This window comes from Mucor mucedo, assembly GCF_025094135.1.
Source record: "Mucor mucedo strain NRRL 3635 chromosome Unknown EV154scaffold_155, whole genome shotgun sequence".
NCBI lineage: Eukaryota > Fungi > Mucoromycota > Mucoromycetes > Mucorales > Mucoraceae > Mucor > Mucor mucedo.
In genome coordinates, this window is record NW_026252439.1 from 65,482 (window position 1) to 87,716 (window position 22,235).

At 37.1% G+C, this 22,235-nt stretch overlaps 7 protein-coding genes across 7 annotated transcripts; 2 read left to right on the top strand and 5 right to left on the bottom strand.

Moving 5' to 3' along the window:
• Window positions 1-607: 607 nt before the first annotated feature.
• EV154DRAFT_486737 (uncharacterized protein) lies at window positions 608-3,903 on the bottom strand (the record flags this gene model as incomplete). Its single annotated transcript, XM_051598884.1, has 5 exons — window positions 608-826; window positions 1,067-1,949; window positions 1,978-3,423; window positions 3,483-3,656; window positions 3,719-3,903. 5 exons carry the CDS (start codon window positions 3,901-3,903, stop codon window positions 608-610), a joined length of 2,907 nt encoding a protein of 968 aa, XP_051452172.1.
• Window positions 3,904-10,697: 6,794 nt separating this feature from the next.
• On the bottom strand, window positions 10,698-11,140 carry EV154DRAFT_486738 (uncharacterized protein; the record flags this gene model as incomplete). Its single annotated transcript, XM_051598885.1, has 2 exons — window positions 10,698-10,856; window positions 10,922-11,140. The coding sequence occupies 2 exons, from the start codon at window positions 11,138-11,140 to the stop codon at window positions 10,698-10,700; spliced, it is 378 nt and encodes a 125-aa protein (XP_051452173.1).
• A 4,564-nt stretch (window positions 11,141-15,704) lies between these two features.
• EV154DRAFT_486739 (uncharacterized protein) lies at window positions 15,705-16,230 on the top strand (the record flags this gene model as incomplete). Its single annotated transcript, XM_051598886.1, has 2 exons — window positions 15,705-16,128; window positions 16,211-16,230. The coding sequence occupies 2 exons, from the start codon at window positions 15,705-15,707 to the stop codon at window positions 16,228-16,230; spliced, it is 444 nt and encodes a 147-aa protein (XP_051452174.1).
• Window positions 16,231-16,300: 70 nt separating this feature from the next.
• Window positions 16,301-17,602, bottom strand: EV154DRAFT_606845 (uncharacterized protein; the record flags this gene model as incomplete). The annotated part of the gene is made up of 4 exons (XM_051607570.1): window positions 17,287-17,602; window positions 17,003-17,122; window positions 16,697-16,808; window positions 16,301-16,644 (listed from the first exon to the last, which is right to left on the bottom strand). Exons 2-4 carry the CDS (start codon window positions 17,108-17,110, stop codon window positions 16,301-16,303), a joined length of 564 nt encoding a protein of 187 aa, XP_051452175.1. The 5' UTR covers window positions 17,111-17,122; window positions 17,287-17,602.
• A 792-nt stretch (window positions 17,603-18,394) lies between these two features.
• Window positions 18,395-19,018, bottom strand: EV154DRAFT_430085 (uncharacterized protein; the record flags this gene model as incomplete). The annotated part of the gene is made up of 1 exon (XM_051596516.1): window positions 18,395-19,018. The coding sequence occupies one exon, from the start codon at window positions 19,016-19,018 to the stop codon at window positions 18,395-18,397; it is 624 nt and encodes a 207-aa protein (XP_051452176.1).
• Window positions 19,019-19,791: 773 nt separating this feature from the next.
• EV154DRAFT_486742 (uncharacterized protein) lies at window positions 19,792-21,008 on the bottom strand (the record flags this gene model as incomplete). The annotated part of the gene is made up of 3 exons (XM_051598887.1): window positions 19,792-20,176; window positions 20,274-20,297; window positions 20,908-21,008. The coding sequence occupies 3 exons, from the start codon at window positions 21,006-21,008 to the stop codon at window positions 19,792-19,794; spliced, it is 510 nt and encodes a 169-aa protein (XP_051452177.1).
• Window positions 21,009-21,345: 337 nt separating this feature from the next.
• Window positions 21,346-22,023, top strand: EV154DRAFT_569544 (uncharacterized protein; the record flags this gene model as incomplete). The annotated part of the gene is made up of 1 exon (XM_051606145.1): window positions 21,346-22,023. The coding sequence occupies one exon, from the start codon at window positions 21,346-21,348 to the stop codon at window positions 22,021-22,023; it is 678 nt and encodes a 225-aa protein (XP_051452178.1).
• Window positions 22,024-22,235: the final 212 nt, after the last annotated feature.

Sequence of the window (22,235 nt, forward strand, 5' to 3'; positions counted from 1 at the left end):
AACTACAATGCATTGTCTTTACCAAAGACCAATTGCGGTGCGTCGAGGAGATACGCTTATGACGGTGGAAAGGCCACTTAAAAAAAGAAAACCTCGCTCCTGTGTTCGCTGTGGAAGCAATAGCTGCAAAGGGAGATTCAATGTACTAAATTGTACTTCATCTTAAATTTTATTCAAAATATTTTTTTGGTTGTTTTTTTTTAAGCTTCTATTAATTTCAACAATGTTCACACCATTAAATAATCACATACTTTATAATAAATTTCTTCAATTTTTGGTCTAAATCCTTTCTTTTTTGCTATTTTTTCCCGAGCGCCAGGGCGCTTCGGAAAAAAATCTATTCGGAACGGTTTCCAGGTATCACTCGCACCAAATTTTTATCTCTTTTAGGCAGGAGAATACATCCCCATTTTATTTACTTAATACAATTAGCGGAATAATTATCCACCGGAAGAAAAAAAACTTTAGACCGATTTCTTAAATACACCACAGCTTTTTTGGGGGGTTCCTCTTAGGCCAGCCAATCAAAGATCAAATTGGGATTTTTTTTTGTTTTTTTTTACATGTAGTTTTGTTTCTACATGTAAATTTTTCAAGATGATTTTTATTATTGCAAATTTACTATCAAAGACCAGTACGTGCCAAACTTTGAGATGTTGATCAACCGAATGTCTCTTTGCTGGTCAAAAATAAAACCAAAGTCCATTACATCTTTGCATTTCCAATCTTTACCAACAGGGACGATGTTGCTCGGGTGAATCAATACATTGCCGAGGCGATCTACTCGAATAGTCGACAGCCAGCGACCCTCACCCAGATCTCCTTCCTTGACAAACAAGTATTTATGTAAGTGTAGGACTTTATTGTCATCCTCCTCAACCCGACCTAATGATAAGCCAGTTTCCGTTTGAAATAAGCCTGTCAAACCAGCAACAATAACCGTCTTGGAAACGTAATAGCTGTCAGATATATTCTTTCTTGCACCAATAAAATGCTTCTTAAACTGCGAATTTTCCGATTGCATAGCTTTCATGGCAATACCTGTTTAACCACGAACCACTTTTACGTACTTGACGCCATTCTCTTTCCATTCTTTTGTGTGTTTAAAAGAAAACCCATTAAATATCTGTCGACGGATGAACTGCTTTCCGAAACGCTTCGCAACATCTCTAGAAGTATATTGTCTGTTAGTCAAAAACAGATGCTCACGAATAAGCTTATTGAATTGTTCAGAGCTTTCTGTTTCGTATTGTAAACGACAACCAAATCGTATGATATCCTCAAGCAAATTATACAGCATCTGCACCTTAGGACGTAACGAGACTAACGGGGGCTTCGATTTTGTGGTTTGACAAATGGAATTATCCAGACCGTACAAATGGTATGTGAAATCCTTCAATGAATTTTCGAACCAAAGTATGTATTTGTCAAACTTAGATTCCACACCACGAATGTAGATCAATGAACATAACTTTGCCAAGGATGTGAAGCATCTTTTAAATAAAACAAATCGATTTTCGTCAGTGAACACCCTGTTAAGAACCGTAGGAAGAACTTGTACCACCTGCTTGTAATCTCTACCAACAAAGGAACCACTGTGACGAAGACTACTTCTAAAGGTTCTTGGGTAATCATCACGATTTCTTGAGGATTGCAAAGCCGCATCAAGAGTGACTATCTCGGATGGAAAGAGGACCGTTTTGGTAAGATAATCGACAAGGTATTTAACGCAACCAAATGGAAGCGTATGGAGGACTTCTACAGGCCAATCCCTGGTGAGATCAAAAGCATTAAGACGAAGAAATGCCTCACTACCATTGACGGAAAAACTGTATGTTTGATCCAACATTTTGAAGCGTTGTGGATCATTTACTTTGCACGGAACAACTTCGTGAGGATCCTCTAACCGTCTCTTGGGATAGTCGTGGGAGATATGTGCCACGTCGAACCTTCATCAGATTGAAGTAAATCAGATACTTTCTTTTGCTTCGACGTAAGCACGCACGGCATGGATGTCTAGCTTTAGTACCTTTGTGCATAGCCAATTCTGAATGTCTTGGGTTATCAGCCGTCAACAAGAGTAGAGGCGCGACCAAAAGAATATATTCACCATGATCGTAAGAATACACCTCAATTCCATCTTCCAGCTTTGCGCGATCATCAATTAGAGAGCTTACCATATCAACAGCTTTCAAGTTCTTGTCAGAAGTACAAATGAACATGGTATTCTCACAGTGATTTCTCTCTTCCATGGGCATTGCAGCCAAGTACATCAGGTAGCTATCAAATACACTGTACTGCTTGGATTTGTTACCAGAAGTGTCATCAGACCAGAGGATAATGGGCGAGATAATGACTTTCATTAGTTGTTGGACATTGGGACTGCTAGGTCGAACTCTCTTAAACTTTGTGCTGAAATGAAGACCGTTCCAAAGATTATAAATATCACCATTAAGACCAAATGCCACGAGACAGATTTCGCCGTTAGTATTGTATTCTACGGTACATCCATCTCCTTTGAAATTTGGTAGCTTCAAAATAACATTATCAATATGGTCTACTGCTAAATAATGCTTCTCGGGAACAATTCCAAAGTTCGTGTTTGAATCCAAAAACGGCATATGGTTGCCCCTTGACAAACCACCATGTAAGACCTCGAAAGCCTCACAAACAACATGAATTCCAGGTGAAATTGGCTTTGCAACTGTGACAAACTTACTTAAAAGATAACAGTTGCCAATGTTATTCTCGACTAGATCACCGACCCGAATGTGTTTACCATGCGCGGTCACCATTGGTGTTTGGAAGTTTGGGTGATTCCTCCATTTTGTGCCGTCGTTTAAGTGAAAGCATCGATTTGAAGTATAATCAGGAAGTGTAGCCATCTTTTTAGTCATACCAGGAGTAGCTACTAGGTGTTCCAGGTACACGGAGGGTTCATTCATAAAGAACGAATGCTCCTCCCCTTTCTTGTTGCGAGCCTTGCGTTCGACAGGAGCGAAACCAGGGATTTTGGATTTTACCATCGTAAGAAAGTTGAAAATTCTGTCAGGAGCAGGTAAAACCAGTGGTACTTTTGAAGCTTCCTGTAACTTCAAAGTCACTTCCAGAAGATAGTGAATCTGCTTGACCATTCTTTCAGACTTGAAGTCCTCATCGCCGTAAAAAAATCCGTGGATAAGTCCTTGCAAGGGAGAACCAAAAGGATTTGACATAGCCGGGATACTGTCCATCTCATCCATTACACTGGACGCATAATGAAGTCGATCAATGTCGTCTTCCACGTTAGTGACACCAGCTCCAGCAGAAATGTTTTCAAAACTTTGGGCAACAGGAACAATTGTATTGAGAAGGAACCCTTGGTTGATATCAGCTTCGCCGTCAAAATCCTCTTCACAAGAACTGTAAACTTCATTATCAGAACTGTTTAAAATTTGTGAGTATATTTTTCGTTTATATATATCAAATATATTCCTACTTACTAAAAATCTTCGGTATCGTGAACTTCGGCATCTTCGGCCATAGTTGTGCCATCATCAGAGTCGCTACCGGTAGCCACGTTTGGGTTTGATACTTCTAATGCAGGCTGAGTATATTCAGTAAACCTGTGGTTCACAGGTTCCATACTATTATTCCGGTTAGATCTATGTTTTGTTCTTCATATGAGAAAAAAAATCAGTAACTAACAAATAGACATTCTCAGCGTCAAAAACAATACCTTTTTCGCCAGTTGTATACTCTGTTGAATTCAGTCGATCCAACTTTTTCAGGGTGCTCACGTTGAACGTGATTTTTATATTTCTCCAATTCGAAGGTTTTTTTTGTAAGGGTACAAAATGGACAAGTAACATGTTTAAGAGTATTACTTGTTCTGCAGTTAGATGTGCTTGTATACTTTTCCATAGTGAGATGTATAATAAGTAAGTGTAATGGGAAAGAAGAACGTATAATATAAAATAAAAATATCTCAATTATCTACGCTATAAATTATGCAAGCTTCTGTCATTCGCGCTAATTTAGTCTTGTTATTTCAGCGAAAATCTTAGCTTAGCTTAGATAAATGTTTTCTCTTTCTTTCAGTTATTTTTTTTCTCTTTATTTCCGTTATTTTTTTTTTTTCTTGTAAGGTAAGATATATCACATCACTTAAAAGTTGGTTTCTAACTGTTAAGCCCTTAAGACAAATTAGCTTTGCATCTTTTGTAACTGGCAGGTTTAAATGGTAATTATCAATTAAAGCCAACGATATTTAACGCTTTATTAACAAATAAAACCTTGATTATAGGATTAAATAGTAGTATATTATGTACCAACAATGTAAGTAAATGATAAACAACGCAATACAACTACATATTAACCAGTTTGCTTCCATTAAAGTCTCTTAGAGGTCTATCGCTATTTTTTTTATTGAAAAAGGTATAGTTAATCATCTTATTCAGTACATAATTTTTTCAGTAACTAACACTATCTCTAGGTAATCTCTTCTGCGTCGAAGGCTATACAACTCTACTTTAGCGATGCTTCATCGATTGAAGTATCCCAAGGGTATACGTTTACGTGTTGAGGCGATAAAAGGGGCTGATATAGTAGCTATGTCATAAAATAATCTGAACCCATAAAAATCGTATTTCAATCAAAAACATTTGTACGATTTTTACCCCCAAACCCCCCAGATTGAGAACCCCCAATTTTCAATGAACCCCCAAATCTCGACCCCCCATCTTCTAAACTAGGAAGGAGAATTTATTTCTTAAAAAAATTTAAAACTCAAAAAAAAATCAGTGGGAGTGATGGTATGGAGGCCAATTTCGGCCTCATACCCATAGGTGGGGACCGTTTTAAAAAAATGATCTAATTCTTTTATTTTTGGGTGCCTTCTGGCAACCAATTTTTTTTTGAAAAAAGAGATTTTAGTGATGCTTTTATTATAAAAAGTTAAAAAAACGTTCTCTGTAATGGGTTTGGTTGTTTTTTAAAAAGAAAAAACAAGGATTCACTTACTAGTAGGGGTTTTAAAGTTGGTTTGGTTTAAGGATTGTCAATGAATTTACAAGGTGTGACTTTGTACCGTCCAGGACAATTGTTATCACGACACAACCCGCATTTGTTCATGCATAGTTGTGTCTTTGATCTGCCACTACATGAACATGTATCCTTACAGACGAAACAAGTTCTAGGTGATATTTTTATCTTTTTTAGTTGAGGGCTTGTTTCTATTTGATTTACATCAACTGGAGAATTAGGCCGAGAATCAGACGGAAGGAGAATACGAGGTGAAGCGGCGTGGATTGTCTGTAAATTTACACGACTCGATATAATCGGTGACAAAGTTAAAATGGGTCTTGGCGAGGGAAGTAAATGCCGCTCATGGTGTTGTGTGTCAAAGAAGAACAGTTGTTTAGAGAATACTTTTTTATTGACTGGAATAATGATTTATAGGAGTAGGAACTTTTAAAGCTGTGACAGGGTTCATTATTCTGCTGAATTGAATCAATGCATTCTTGACGGTGTTGCGGATATTCTCGTTCTGTAAGGTCGTATTACTAGACACACTTGCTTCTATCCGTTTGTTATGATAGAGCTTTATATGTTCTGGTGTTTTATAGTATATATTGCTACCGTCAGCAAACGAGGACCATAATATAGCGAAACCATGGAAATCAGGAGTTTAACTATGTCTATTTAAAAGTAATTCTTCGTTTCTAGTTGAAATCAGCTTATTATATAATACTACTTCTTCTTTTGTATGAATCGGTACTACTGCAAAGAGGGTGTGTTGTCTGTTTGCTAGATAACGATAGACAAAATTTTGAGCTGAGTAACCTTGGCTTCGAAAGTTGACAATAGGTAAAAAGCTTAACTGCAACAATTTTTGCTTAATCATTTCCGTTGAAAGGTGTTCAGAAACCTGGCTTTTTAAGCTTGGCTTCATAGAATACATGGTCAAAAAAGACATATCCAGTGCTGTTATACCAAAGGATTCCACTGATTGCCCCATAAAGTCGACCGGGAGCTTTATATGGTGAATAGTATAATTCTTTACAGGATTATGACCAAAGTAGAGCATCATCATATTTGTACATTGAGTGACCCAAGGACTATAGTGGCTTTTATAAACTATACCTTCCTTGTTTCTGGCCGCAACGTATATGTTACATACGTTACTATTTAAAATAAGTGCTTATCAAATGCCAAATAAAGTACCTCAATATTATGATACAATCTAAAATCAGCTAGAACTGAATCAGCAAGACGAGGACCAGCGTTGATTGACGAAAATGTTCCTATTATGGTTTGGTGGTATCCCTCGACAGAACTAGTACCTCTAGAACATGCATACTTCATTAGGCCATACTTGTCTTTTCCTATTTCTCTGTACAAGGGTGGACCATTTTCGATATCAGAAACATGCGCTAATTCAATTGATTTAAGAATGTTCCTAGCAATCCTTTTGCATTCTTGCTCAAATAAAGGTAATCCTGTTTTAGCACAAGGACGTGGTCCGTACAACTCAAACAATAGCTTTACAGCAGGAAACAGTTCAGCTGGTGGTGGAATTTTTTGTTTAACCCGTTTCAAAATAAAACTTGAGTTACTTGACATATACGATTCAAAATCTGTGCCGATAGATCGCATGTAAATTTCAACGTTTTGTTTATCGATTGGATCATACACAAATAGAGCCTCTCGAAATCTTCGGTAAAAGCCTCTATAAATCCCGTGCTTTTGCGACAATGGTAACATATCCATAAGGTAAAACGCATCTTTTAAAACCCGAGAAAGAGTTACAGATTCGACTGTGGGTTGCGTATGAACGTTATTCGATAATTGGGCGATATCACCAATGGGAATGCCGTTACTTGGACTTTTCGTGGCAACGGAAAGTTGAGCTTCAGAGGATGCTTTCAACAAGTTATAATCAACAAATATAGAGAACGGTGTATTGCCAAAACCTTGTAGAGATACAGAATTATTTGATGGAGACAAAAGGCTTGTATAATTGGACAATGTAGTGCCAGGTATTTCTACATCAATTATTTCAACAGCTGTTTCTATTTCATTCATTATGCTTGATTTTTTTTTTGATATACTCCTTTGTTAATGGATGTAGCAAATTTAAATCTGACCGCACTTCTTTCAGATAACCAAAGGCACAAGGATAAATCTTACAGGATGTTGTATACAATGCAACCAACGTGTTTTCAACCGTCAAGTGATTACCATTTTCATTAACAATTGGGTAATTTACCAGTTTGTTGAAAATGACTAAACCAGCATAAGCATCTAAAGCAGCATATTTGATTCGCTCTTGAGTAAGCTCTGTTGCATTCCAATTTCCACATCTAATGCTTTGTACTTTGGGCAACTGTTTGTTCAGAACAAGAGCACAAATAGTGGCCAAAAATCGGATCTTTTTTTGGTGACACCTTTTTCTTTGCATAATGCTCCAATATCTATAAGACCCTTGGAATCTACATCATATCCTCTTCTTCAGCGTAGGAAGTCACCACCTAGATTTTTTCGAACTTTTTTGATCTGGTCACACTCCAATAGTTGTTTAAGACTTCTGGGAAAGTCTGCTTTAGAGAAATCACATGTTCGAAACAAATACACTTGATTTTCATAGCAAATCTGTACAAGTGACACCTCATTCAATGCAGCCTCTGTTCTTCTTGGTCTGGTATTGAATGTGGCGTGGTTTCTTGCTACTCATTCGCAATCAAAACCAACATAGATGGGAGTCGACGTGTTGATTCTGTTGATTATATTCTGGCAGACGTCATTAATGTCTTCAACGGCGGAATACACCAGCGTATTCATCATTTCAGGCATCTTCAAATCTTCAAATCTTCTAATTCCATAATCTGCTCTGAGTTAAAAATTGAACTTGTCTGGGTTGAAGTGGATCTGCTAACATTATCTAGTAAGCTTGGCAATACACCTTCTAAAAAATTACAATCCCTATTTATGTTGTCCGTGTAAAACAATGAAGGTAATTTATCGCCATTTAACTGGTAAGATTTGGACAATGCTTCGAAGGGCGACGAAAGATGTGTCAGAGCCTTTGAAGGAGCCATAAACTGCATTTTTATCTCCTCGTATTCGCTCAAGCATGTGTACAATGCTGAAAAAGTGGGTTCGCCATTGATTTTTTCCATATGGCCGGTTACCTTAAAAAAATTGTCACCTTTGAGAATCGCGCCGTCCAAAGACATCATATGCCCGTCCAACTGGGGCCTAATCTGGTCAAACATGGACAAGTAAACATAACTTAAGTATGAAGGAGAAGGTACAAAGTCATTGTACCTTTTTTTGTCCGAGAATGTAGAAAATTTGAGAGGTCCATCATTTACACCAGCAGCCTTCTTTAACAAAGAATTTACACCAATTTCACAAAATATTCGCGCACTCACGGAAAAAAATTCGTTCATCTTCAAGAAAAAATTTCGTTCAGCGACGAATTAAATTATCGCTCAAAAATTAATAAATAATTCGTGCAGAGTCTACGAACGAAATGAACGAATGAAAATATATTTTATTAAATGGGTTTACCATCAAGACAATCATCAAATTTTTTTGTAGAATATCTACAAAAGCCTTGGAGGTCACTGATAAGTACATTGTTACATGCATCTCTTATTCTCATTGTCAAGGTCTCTTCATCCAACAGCTTTACCCGCTTAAGTTTACTCTTACAAACTGATCAAAACTGTTCGATTGGATTCAGTTCAGGGGAGTAAGGAGGGAGATAGATACAGCCATACCCACGTTTTTCGATATATGTTTGTATATCTTTGTTGGTGTGGATAGGCGCATTATCCATGACAAGGTAGTGGTTCTTAAACTCCTCGTGTCGATCCATTACGTCTAGTGTGTTGGCAATGAAGTTAAAATAATGACCTGTAACGATCCCGCCTTTGATACTGACAGGCTTTCCTCCTTCGGCTTTTCTTTTTTTTGAAGAGGCTGCAACTCTTGGACGTCGGATACTGACGTTGACAACACCGTAAGGTGAGATGGCCCCCAAAATAGTTGTTGTTTTTGCTCTTGTTTTAGGCACAACAACAACCGCACGTTCTCCCTTCTTAGACCATGCTACGCTACGTTTCATATTAATATGAAACGCAGCTTCATCGACAAACACGCAATTACTATTGTAGTCCATATCAGTACTCATCCATCTAATAACCCATTGACGTCTCTGCTCAATTTTCTCAGGACTATTTCTTTCGACAGAGTGAAAGTGGGATCTTTTCAAAGATATGCGGCATTTCTCGGTTACAAAATTATATAGTGCCGTTTTGAAAATGCTGAGGTCACTGATTTTATTTGTCAAACTTTCCATCATCTCATCCAAAACCAACCCAGCATTTTCGTCTACAAGGTTGACCAAAAAAGCCTCGTGGTTTTCATTTAGCAATGCGGGTCTACCAACTGGTCTTCCACTGCCGGGTCTTCGCATGATCGTGTCTTGGGGATCTTTTTCATTTTGTTTTACCCATGTTTGCGCTGTTCAAAGAGGTATATTCAATTTCTGAGCAATTGCTCGGGTGGACATATCTGTCTGCGTGTAATAATAAAAAAACTTTTCTTTATCCTCGTCTTTATAACGTCTATAAGTCTTTCGAATAGGCATTTCAGGGTCGGTGCTGCCAGCCTCAGCTTCCACAAACTCTTCTTTCTTAACCTCTTTTTTCTCTTTCTCGGTTGGCTTGACATCGACATATTGATCATACTCTGTAGCGTTTTCCAAGGGAAAAGTCTCGTAGTCGACATCCATTAACATTTCAACAATCTCATTTCCCTGCTCATCAATTGCGCCTCCTTGACCATCTTCAATAATAATGTTATCCATTGCAAATGTAATTTTGTAAACTAGCTCCAGAAAACGAACGAATTTTTCACTTTTAAATGCGCGTAATTTTTTTCTTAGTTTAAACGAAATATTATTGGGGCGCTGAACGAAATTTTATGGTAAAAATGAACGAATTTTTTTCCTGGAGTGCACGAATAATTTATAAAATTAGTGTACATCAGGTTGTGTTTTCTTATCGCAGGCAGCATCGTAGTACTGGAGCTCCAAGGTAGCATGGTGTTCTGAATGCATCTCACTCAAAATATTCGAAAGGCGCACTGGACCCACTGAGCTTTGGAAAAGTGGCCGCATCAATTTTGCCAAATCTTTTGATATAGCAGACTTATGGGTGAGAATAGCAGGAAAATCGGCTTGCATTCTGAAAGGAAGCTGGCTAATGATACCAGAATCGAGTCCATTAAATGAATGTTCTTTTATAGTGTTTTTGCATTGATATTGTCCTGTCATTAAATAAAAGCAACTAAATAAAATCATAAAAAAGCATTAGTTTTCTGCGAATGTTCTTACAATATCAGATGTGCCAATAAATAATCTACATACTCCTTTATATCAATAATTCGTCTTGCTCTAGAATTCTTATCAAAACCTTTCGAATCAATACCGAAGCTGCAAGTAGGACATTTCAGGTTATCTTTCAGTAAGTCAGGTAACCAAATGAAGGTCCTGGGGTGGTGAAACGCAGACGGATCTGCGCCCTTTTTCAAAATAAATGAAGGGTTTTGCTTCTGTGTCCAAAAAGTGCCTCTCATATATTCTTCGGGCATGTTGCCTTTATTTTCGTTGTTTTCCCCAAGTCTTTGTTGAATTCTTTGATGGCACTTTAATGTTTCACTGTCAGGGGGTAGTAAAGACGCAAAGTCATCCAAAATGCTAAATGTGACTCATCTAATTCCTCAAATGACTCCTCATCTGTGTCTTCTTCAGTTTCTTCATTTTCGGTTCCAGTGAGAGAGCTTTGGTTATTGTTTGTTTGGGCAATCTTAAAAGTGCTAAATAAACTTTTTTAATATTATTGAGGACACCTGTCATTTTATCAATATTTACCTGATCGATATGACTCGTTGAGAATTGTTCTTCAAATGGGCTAGTTGAGGCTGAAGCTTGAAAGTTAGCAGTTTTACTAGAAGAGTTCTTTAATAGATTTTTCATGGAGGACTGATTATCAATCTGTTTTTTTTTTACGACCAGCGTTATAACCACTCTTATTTTTCTGTCCAGTTGGTCGTCCCCTCGTATTTTTGATACTGCTTGTATCCATGGCATGAATATTGTTTTTTGCTACTATTTGACATTTGAAAGTATATAATATTAATTTTAAGACGCAGAACATCTACTTTTATACCATATACAGACCCCTGACGGCATCCAAACCCATTGCATTGTATCACACAGTTCTTAAATAATTTTGCTTCTTATATTTAAACCACCAGTCTAAATCGTATTTTTTTTGTAATTTAATCTCACACTAGGTGTTCTCAAGCAAATTATTTAAACTTTTAAAATAAATCCTTTAATTAAAATCAAAAGTCACAAAAAACACAACTCCGATTTGGGAAAATGTTAAACTGTCATTTGTACCTGGCACAGAGGCGAATGTTATCTTGTTTCTTTCTGGTATTCTTATCAAAATAAACATACTTTACCTTTGCCTCCACCTATTTTAAAAATGAACAACCAAAATAATGATTCTTACCCTATTGATGGTCAGCCTGAGAGCAGCCAGAATGGAATCGTTGGACGTGGATGTGGACGTGGAAGTGGAAGCCAAAATGAAGATGATTTCGAAGGCTCGCAACGCCTTAGAGGATCTGGATGGCGACAAGCAGAGACCTTGTTGCTTATTGAAAGGTATAATGAGCACTTCCATGCTATGGATTCGGCTAGAAGCTGGGCAGAAAAAAATGAAATTTTTGACCTTCTCGCGAGTGAATTTCATGCAGCAGATGTTGAACATGCTCCTCGGACCGACGAACAGTTGAAAAGCAAGTAGTCAAATCTTTTGCAGGATTTTAAAAGAAATTACGCCACCCGTAATTCTACTGGACAAGCACCATTCGCTCGTTCTATCATTTATGACAAATTATATAGCATTCTTAAAGACTTACCTTCATATTTTCCACCTGTCACTTATTCCTCAATTTCAAAGGAGTTCAGAACAAGAATTGAAGATGCTCCTGAGGATGATGACAATTTGGAGCCTGAGGTTGTTGGTGGTCCTAGCCAGAATACTGCACATACGAACACTGCAGACGATGTGTTACGTACTGTAGATACCCAACCTGCAACAGTAGGTAATGTACGTTCCGAGAGGGTCTTTGTTGTCGGTAAACAAGATCAACCTCCCACTGCAAGAAGCAGATTAGAGACACCCCGTGTGTCAACAGCCGCGACATCCCCACCTGCAACAACAACACCACCAACAGCACTACCAGCACCACCAGCACGCGCATCGGAGCCCTTTCAACCTACCCAGGAGAGAATAGCTTCGATGTTGCCTTTACCATCAGCGTCTGAACAACGCACCGAGAACAGCATGTTGCGTGTCTTGGACCGGGTGCAACAAACTCAAGCTTTGGAAAGAGACAACCACTTCCAGTCCTTTTTTCAGTATAGTCGGGAGTCCAATGCAGTATTACTTGCACGTAGTGATTGAGTGGCAGAACTGTTTGCTCAAAGTAACAGGGAAACGGCAAGACTTGTTGATGCGATCCTTCAGGATATGGTAAATCGAAACCAACAGGGTCAAAATAATAATAACAATACTGATCAATAAAAATATATAATTTTTTTACAAACATTACTGGTTTATTGTTGAAGGGGCATATAGGGGTTGATGATGTCCCTTCTAGTATGACCATTCCGATAGGCGGTGCTGTTGACTGACTGACTAGAACTATCCGGTCTAGTAGCAGGCTCATTGATCGTCACATCGTTCGGGTCGTCTTCTACTAATTCCAGAACAGGGTCATTCATCTCAATACACAGATTGTGTAAAATACAACAAGCTGTAATAATACCCACAATATCGCCAGTATCCTTGATGTATATACATATAACTTTGGGTTTTGATCGTCGTTGAATCAAGCCAGAACCCTTTTTTGTGGAAAGACTTTATTAGTGGGTTTAGCAAAAAGCTTTCTTTCACAGGGGCTTTCTTTCGCTTAAAGAATTTTTACAAAAGAAATTTACATCCACTGTTCTTGTTTCATCGATATCTCAGTAGATTCTATCCATCCAGCAACAATTCTTTTTGCATTCAACGCTTCTTTGAATATTCTGTCTTTTTTAATTATTACGCTATGGTCCATCTCTTTAATTTCGACCTCAATCTCGACATTTAAAGAAATCTACCGAAGAACCTTACATGGTCAATTCTTAATTTTCAATTCTCGATTCCAATTTCAAAAATGAATGACATGGAATCAAATGATCGGTTGTCTTTGACAGTGGTTGTTGCTCGTGGTGCCTCAAAAAAAGGGTACGTCCTGTGTTTTATTCAAAGACACAAGACAAACATTATATACTCTCTGGACATTTAAATTTTGGGGCGTAAAGCTGCGGTTATTGTTTGTCAAGCCTTGACTCATGGTTCTGTTCTTTTTTTTCCGGCTGCCCTTTTTACGGTTTGCGCTGATGCTTATACTGCAATTGAAGCAGGTTGCGGTAAAATTGCAGGTTTCGAACCGATTAACATGTATGGTGGTGCGTCTTCTGGTAATCTTTTGGTGGAAGGGAAGTTTTCAAGCGCCGCTAGTTCTACTAAGGCCGTATCTCTCACGGACGGAACAGGAACAAGACACAGAAACTACTTGGCGATACGAGGGGGCCGAATGGTTAAAATAAAATATGTTTATTTATTAAGAGGGGGAGGGGTTAGGACTAAGATCCAGAATAACGTTTTTTTAATAAATAACTAGCATCTATTTATAATATTTCTTATACATGGGAAAAACTACGATGGGTTTAAATTATAGATTAACAAGGGACTTTACAGAACAGACACATGAGTAGATTATTGACAAGGATGTCTAATTGAGATTTGACGAGTAGTAACAGGCTGGATTTAGTTGACATTGAATAAAATGATGTTTCGGGGAATATTTATGGTTTGACACGGGCTGGAAAACTGGATTAGGAATAAAAGTAAAAGATGATCGGGAAAAGGTTTTGTCGTATTTGGGTACGATTCACTTAGGAATAATTAAGCAAATCGTTTAAATAAATAAACTATGAAGTTAAAACAACCTTTGATGTTACATATCAGCATACGCTTGTATATTGCTATACAACTTCTCCTACTTCGACTACATGCTTCTATATAAAAGATTGCATGATTGGCCTAAATACGATATACGAATGACAGTTGGATACAGAATGCTATACCACCGAGTTACGATATCACCGATCGAGAAGAGAAACTTCTCAGATCAATCAAGAATTATAAGAAAGAGAAACTTAATATTAATAGTTCTCTCAATGGATTAGCTACCCAGAGAGAGAATAGAACAGCTATTAATATAAATGGTTCATTTACTTATATATTGATATAATTATACTGCTGATAAAGAGTATAAAGAAATAGTGTATGAATTAATGGATACCTAGCTTCTACAACCAAATATACAAATATCGATAAGACATTTTATATTTGGGATCGTAATTTATTCATTACAAAGATAATAAATAAATGACCCACCATTATGTTCTTTTGCCAATTACACTTGACAAACAAGTATGCATCTTTTACAGTAACCGTTGCATGATCTGATAAATAACTGTCTCGTGATACTAAAGATTTATTAGAATACTCATGCTCCCAATCCACTGATATGGGACAATGTTATCTGGAAACAATTCTAACGATTAGTGTCCATTTGACCCAAGGCGGGAAACAAAGTATAGATCTATTCCAAAACCAGAAAGGTTGACTCATCATTAAAATTCTGGAGAGTTGTGCAATATAAAAAGAATCAATTATTTCATAGCAGCAGAGTTCTTTTAGTCTACTTTTGTCCCTAATAAAAATATACTTTTATCTCATTACTTTTCTATGTAATATTTTGTCAAATACCACAGGTTTACTAAGGTTGAGCCAGACAGGAAGCTGGAGTAATATTGAGAGGCAGATTAATGATACGTTTTACAAGGAGTTCGGTGACGGGCAAGATATACTGATATGATTTTTGGTAGCGGACAAGATATACTGATATTAATTCTTAGAACAACGTTTCACAAGGGTTTTGAGATCATGGCTAAGTTACGCAGACAGTAAATAGGGTGAGTAAGTTCATGACAGTATTTATTGGGGTATTGTTGGTCAAATGTGCTTCAAAGCATCCCCTTCAAGTAATACTAGTGTTCGGAATGAAGATCGAAACTCTCGAGCAATCTTCGATCGTGTTCCAGTCGAAGCTCGCTCGGATGCGTTTTTTTGCAGTTCGAGCTCGCTCGAAGTTTTATAAGCTCGGCTCGGTTGCGAATACGATAGCTCGAACTCGGTCGCCCTTTTTATTACACAAAGTGCACGTCAAAGCGATGTTAATTACAGCAAATTATGACAATAGAATTGATAAATAGAAGTTGGAAAAAGGGCTTTCTTTCGCTTAAAGAATTTTTACAAAAGGTATTTCCATCCAAAATCTTGTTCGCATCCATCCCTTATCAAATCTTTGTCTATCCGTTCAAACTTTTTGTGCATTCGATTCGTCTCCTTCTGCTCCATCTTTTTGAATTAATACGCTTTCTTGCGTCTCTTTGATCTCGTCTTCAATATCGACATTCAACACATTTGTAAAAAGATTTTCGTATAACTCCCGATCTATAAACTATGTCAATTTCACCAAAGTTTACCTGGGCAGATATTGCAGCTGTTGGGAACACCAAGAAGGTTCTTCGTCCCATACATGTCTCTGATGAGACTGATTCGGAATACAAGCGTGCAACTACCATTATTTACGAAGATGAACGTCTAGAGGCTCTCATCTTAACACAACAAGCGATGTCCATCGTAAAGCAAAAGTTGACTGATGGATCTGTTTTGTTTTCTTCCCCCCCTACTGTATTCAAGCATCGTTTCGAGGCTTACCACGCCATCGAATCCCAATGTGGTCTTTTACACGGTGTTAGACCCATCAGTTATTATGGGGTTCCTTCTGACAGTAACATGTTCTTAGAGGTAAAGTTTCTGGATGATGGTAGCACTATGAAGGCTATCACCAGTGGTGTCTCTGTTAAGGACAAGATTTATAAAGGTTTTCGAACGAATTTTTCTGACAACAATAATCTCTTTTTTTTTTTTTTTTTTTTTTTTGTATTAACAGTGAGTTTATTTAGCAATGAAAAAAAAGTTATAGAAATCGAAAGGGAAAATTAAAAAAAATTATTTTTTAACAACCTTTGTCTTCGTGAACAAATTATGACCTTTTAAACTGGAGGTGTACGAACCACCAATTTGGGAAGCGGACCTTTAATGCCTGATTTCGGGACAGAATGCTTACCTAAAACCGAGCGCTTGGCACCAGGAACTTTTATAGCGCCACTAGTAACTTCGACCATCGGACCAGCCGTCGAAGAAGCAGGTGTGGTAGTATTCATGTGATTGTCAACCTCCATGGATACAATAGCAACAGTGGTTGCAAACTTAGAAGGTGCCGAGCCACTTGGTTCAAACTTGGGGGACGTAGATACGTCAGAAATATCTGTGTCCGAGTCAGATAGCACTTGAGCATGGAAGCTCAAAACGATGGGTGAGGGAAGATCCTTGGGATCTTATCCAAAACAGGCAGTTCCGTAACACCAAGATTCTTCTTTTTGCAAAACTTGGCGGTATGTCCACTACCACGACACGAGAAGCATTTGGTTTTCGCCAACTCCGGGCATTTAGACCTTGTGTGTCCAGCCAAACGACACCAGTGACAAACCGTGGGTGCACCTTTAAATGATGCCGAAGCAAAACAGTCCCATTCCTCCAAGTACAAATTATTCGTGAGTGGCTCATTCTTGACCTTGTCACCGCAAAATCCCAGAGACGGCCAATTTTTGGCAAATAGTTACCTGTCACGGATACGGTCAATTTTAGAGTCACCGTATCCGTGACGGATACGGCCAATTTTTCCAATTTTTCACCGTAACCGTGACGGACGCGGATTTTAAATTCACCATATCCGTGACGGATACGGCCAATTTTTCCAATTTTTCACCGTATCCGTGACGGTCACGGCCAATTTTTCCCATTTTTCACCGTGGCCGTGACGGATACGGCCAATTGTTCCCATTTTTCACCATATCCGTGACGGATACTGCCATTATTTTATTATTTTCACCATATCCGTGACGGATACTGCCATTATTTCATTATTTTCACCATATCCGTGACGGATACTGCCATTATTTTATTATTTTCACCATATCCGTGACGGATACTGCCATTATTTTATTATTTTCACCATATCCGTGACGGATACTGCCATTATTTTATTATTTTCACCGTGTCCGTGACTGAAAGGGTCAATTTATTTCCGTTATTGACCGTGCATTTGACGGATATTATGGAATTGTTCTGGGTTTTATCCTATATTTTCCGGAATCTTTAAACACTCATTGCTATTGCAAAAATTAATACACCGTTGTACTGTTGGACAGTTATATTTAATAGTTATGTTTTTAAAAAAAAATATTTATTTATGTGAAGACAATTTGTATTGATAATAAAAGATATTACGATGTATTTTATTAAAAGAATATATTATGAGAGCTATTAAAAAGAAATAAAGACCAAATTCTAATACGGTGTAGCCCATTGTTTGGTAGTGGAGTATCATAAATAGAACAGTGATAATCCTATAATCAAAATTATTAATAGGCGATTAACATATTTCATATGTATCATTTTATATACCTTATTCTATAGCCAACTTCATTGCCATTTTATCTATAACAATATTATCAGAATATATCAACACAAACAAAGAGATCAAGTTACTTAAGTTTCAATAAACACGAGCAGAAACTAAAAAAATAGCAATGACTCACCTTATCAGATGCCAAAATACCACACACAATAGTTTACATCGGGAAAGCTTTAGATAGTAACAGAGTATGCCACATTTTATTATTTACAGAATATTCATATAAAAAAGAATTGGGGAAAGAAGAGTAGTTTGTAAAAAAAATCTTTTAAATAAGAGTGCGAAACTTATGTAACGTCAAACACACAGAATGGTCAAAAGATTGACCGTATCCGTTACGGTGACGGGATTATCAAAAATTGACCGTATCCGTGACGGTGACGGTATGGTCAAAAATTGGCCGTGGCCGTGACGGAGACGGAATCATCAAAAATTGACCATATCCGTGACGGAGACGGTCAATTTATAATCTTGCCCCGTCCAGGATACAGAATGACAAAAAATTGACCAGATCCGTCACGGATACGGTCAATTTATAAACTTGCCCCGTCCAGGATACAGAATAGCCAAAAATTGACCAGATCCGTCACGGATACGGCCAAAATCGTTATTAACCTTCACCGTAATTCTGCGGTGTGTCCCCAGAAGCATCAGTATAGCCAACCGAGATATCAAGGATAACCGACAGCTCACCTTCAAAATACCCACCGCAAGTGTACTGTTTCATCTGGTACACTTCACCGTAATAACGCAGAGATCTTTTGAGATCCGCCAGAAACGTATCCTTGTCTGGAATTCGCAAAAGAGTCATCTTGACATGCACAAGTGTATTGTTGCCACTAGGAACAGAAGGAGAGCCTTTAAACAACAAGTTCTTGTGACTAACACCGTGAGTTATTGCCTTTGTAGTGCTTCTTGGCATTACAAATTTAACTTCAACCATGATTTCACCAGCAGAGCGAGTACCATAATTGCTAATAGGACGAAATCCTTGGACAGCACCACATTGAGCTTCGATGAGTTCATAAGCTTCTGTCCGATGCTTAAAAAGTGAAGCGGGGAACAAAAACAAAACAGAACCCGGCGTCAGTGCTTGCTTGACAATAGAAGCAGCTTGACGTACCATAATTTGGTAATCAAGTTCAGGATGATGGAAAAGTATGTTACTTTTCAACTGTAAAGATCCAGCCTGCGGTCTCGTGCTACAGCAACAACCCTTATCTATTCCAACCATGTGGTGACACAAGTCCTTCCTACCAACATAAATATCCCTTACTTTTTTCATAAATAAATCCTCAGACTTCTCTTATCTCAATTTAATACTTATTTCCTTCAGAGTCGTTTATAGCTCTTTATTTTTTTATATTCTTTTCCTTTTTTTATTTTCTTCTTTTTTTCTTCTCTTTTATTTATATATTAGAAAACATCTTTAACAAGAAACCTTCAATATATAGCACGATCTTGTATAGTAAACCTCTGTAATAAGAAACCTACATACTTCAACCAGTCGTAATAGAAACTTCACTTCATAAAAACTTAAATACATATATACTAGAAAACCTCTGTAATAAGAAACCTTAAGTATAATATTCGATCTTGTATAGTAAACCTCTGTAATAAGAAACCTACATACTTTAAACAGTCGATATTAAGTTCCTCCATCTATTTTGTTTATTCTAATTTATAAGAAAACCTCTGTCAAAAGAAACGTTCTATAAATTATTAGACCTTGTATAGTAGACATCTGATAAAAGAAACATACATACTTCAAACAGTCTAAGTAAACCATCCCTTTACTCTTATATATTATTCTTCTACTTTTGAAGACATAATTTATCTATCATACTAAATCAAAACTATTTGATTTCTTATAATTATACTCAACTTGACGTAAAAGTTCAAACAGTATTACTACTTTCTTAAAGTCTACTTTAATTTACTACACATAAAAAGGCGTAATCAAACCTAATAACTTGATTTGGTGCTCACTACAAACTTTACAAACTCCTACTTAAACCACTTTAAACCAACAACCAATTTATAATACAACTTGAATTGAGAATCAGTCTCGGCAGAAACAGGAAGTGGACGCAGGACTTTCTTGAAGGCACCGCGAGAAGCCACAGTTGACCAGGAAACATGATCTTGTTTTGACATTGTTAAAGATCCAGAGGGAAAATTAAGAGTTTCGATTTTAAATGTGCAAATACGAGAGAATGTTTTCACAAATGTCTTAAATGTCGCAATTGAAGGCGAGATCGAAGAGATTGGTGAAAGCGTAATAATTAACAAAGATGGAGCTTGCAAAGACGCGTCAAATGCAAAAAGAAAATTGGATGGATGGATAGAATTCACGGAGATATCGTCGAAACAAGCTTTTGGATGCAAATACCTTTTGTAAAAAATCTTTAAGCGAAAGAAAGCTCACAACAATAATCTCGTACACGTTGTAAGATCCGGTGATCTAACGTGACTCCGTTTCTTCGTACCAAATATCAGCCTGAACTCTAATCCTAAACCCATATAAATAACCCCCTTTTTTCTCTCTTTAATAAAAACTTCAGCAATCTTTTTAGCTCAACTAAAACAACCAACAAAATCTAAAAACCAAAACCCTCAACCCCAACTTCTTAAAACTTTTATTTCATTTTCTTTTATTTTTCTTTTATTTTTCTTTTATTTTTCTTTTATTTTTCTTTTATTTTTCTTTTATTTTTCTTTTATTTTTCTTTTATTTTTCTTTTATTTTTCTTTTATTTTTCTTCACTACTTTATACGAGATCATCCTTTTCCTTTGGAAACGGAATAATTCATATAAAACTCACTTCTTTGTCACGGAATCATCTTACAGCTGTCAAGCCATAAGAATACCTCCTTTCAGACCCCATTGTCTATTTATTAAGATCATCTTTAAGCTTACAGCCTAAAGAATAGTTTAATTTCTAACCTAACTCTTAAAGATATCATCCCCATAAAGGAATACCATCTTTAAGTGACTCTGTCAAATATAATATTGTTATCATCCTTTCTTTTTGAACGGAATATCGACTTATTATCTATCTAACTTCGGATATAAGATCATCCTTTTGAATTCATTCAATCCATAAGGAATAGTTTACTTACTCTGTTAATTTTTCACATTCGATATCATCTAAAGACTCTGTCCTTAAGAATACCATCGTCTTGTCTTTAATTACACTCAATAATCGCATACTCTTCATCATCTTGTACAATAAGTACCAAAAATATCGAAAGTATATAAGTTACATCTACTCCATTTTGTCTCCCATTCTGCTCTTTTATTAAGATCAGAACCCTATATCGCTTAGTTAAAAGCCCTATTTTATTACACACTCGGATCGCAACCTACTGCGTGGTGCTCACTTAAACTACTTATAAAATCGCCGTCTATAGACCCCATTACTCTACAACGTCAAGTTCTCGATTTTATATATCCCAGACCAAGAAAACTTTCTGGAAGATTTGATTTCATCTCTAACGTATTATGGACAAGTATTACAAATCAAGGAGTATTCCTGTGGTCGTTACTTTGAGGGTCAGATGTCCGTCATTCTGAACACTGTTGTAGGCTACACGGATGAAGATGATGAATATCACGCTAGTGTACCTTTGTCAAACAACTTGTATCTATCCGAATGGGACTGTTTTGCTACTGCGACCTTTAAAGATGCTCCTTCTGTGTGTCATTGGTGCCATGTTGCTGGTCATATTCGTTCCAAATGCCCGGAATTAGCGAAGACCAAATGTTTTGCCTGTCATAGTCATGTTCACACAGCCAAGTTTTGTAAGAGGGGAAAACGATCCGTTGTTAGGCAGCCTGTTTTCGCTGAAGTATCCCAGGATATTGACTTGGATTCAACTGATGGTCTTGATGCCAATATTTTGTCCGAGTCAGACAATGATATTTCTGATGTATCTACATCGCCCAAGATTGCCTCCCGTGATTCCGAGGCTTCCAAGTTTGCAACTATTGTTGCTAGTGTGTCTGGAGAGGTGGACCATGTAATGGATACTACTACTCTTCCTTCTTCGAACGCAGAACTGGTTGGTAGAACTGGTGGGACCGATAAAGGTCTTAGTCCCCAACGATCTGCTTTAGGTCAACATCCTGTCTCTAAACAGAGCGTGAAAGGGACGTTTCCCAAATTGGAGGCTCGAACACCCCCTACTCTAAAAGGTCATAATTTGTTTACGAAGACTAAGGTTGTTAAAAAATAACCATTTTAATTTCCCCTTTCGTTTTACGTATAATTCACTAATTGCTAAATAAACTTACTGTTCATACAAAAAAAAAAAAAAAAAAAAACACCAAATTCGGATAATTAAATCAAACTATTACTGCATCTATAATTATAATACATTTGGATCTGTGAACATGAAAGTTTAAATTAATTCTGCTACGTCATGTTACTATAGTTACCGTAAAAATT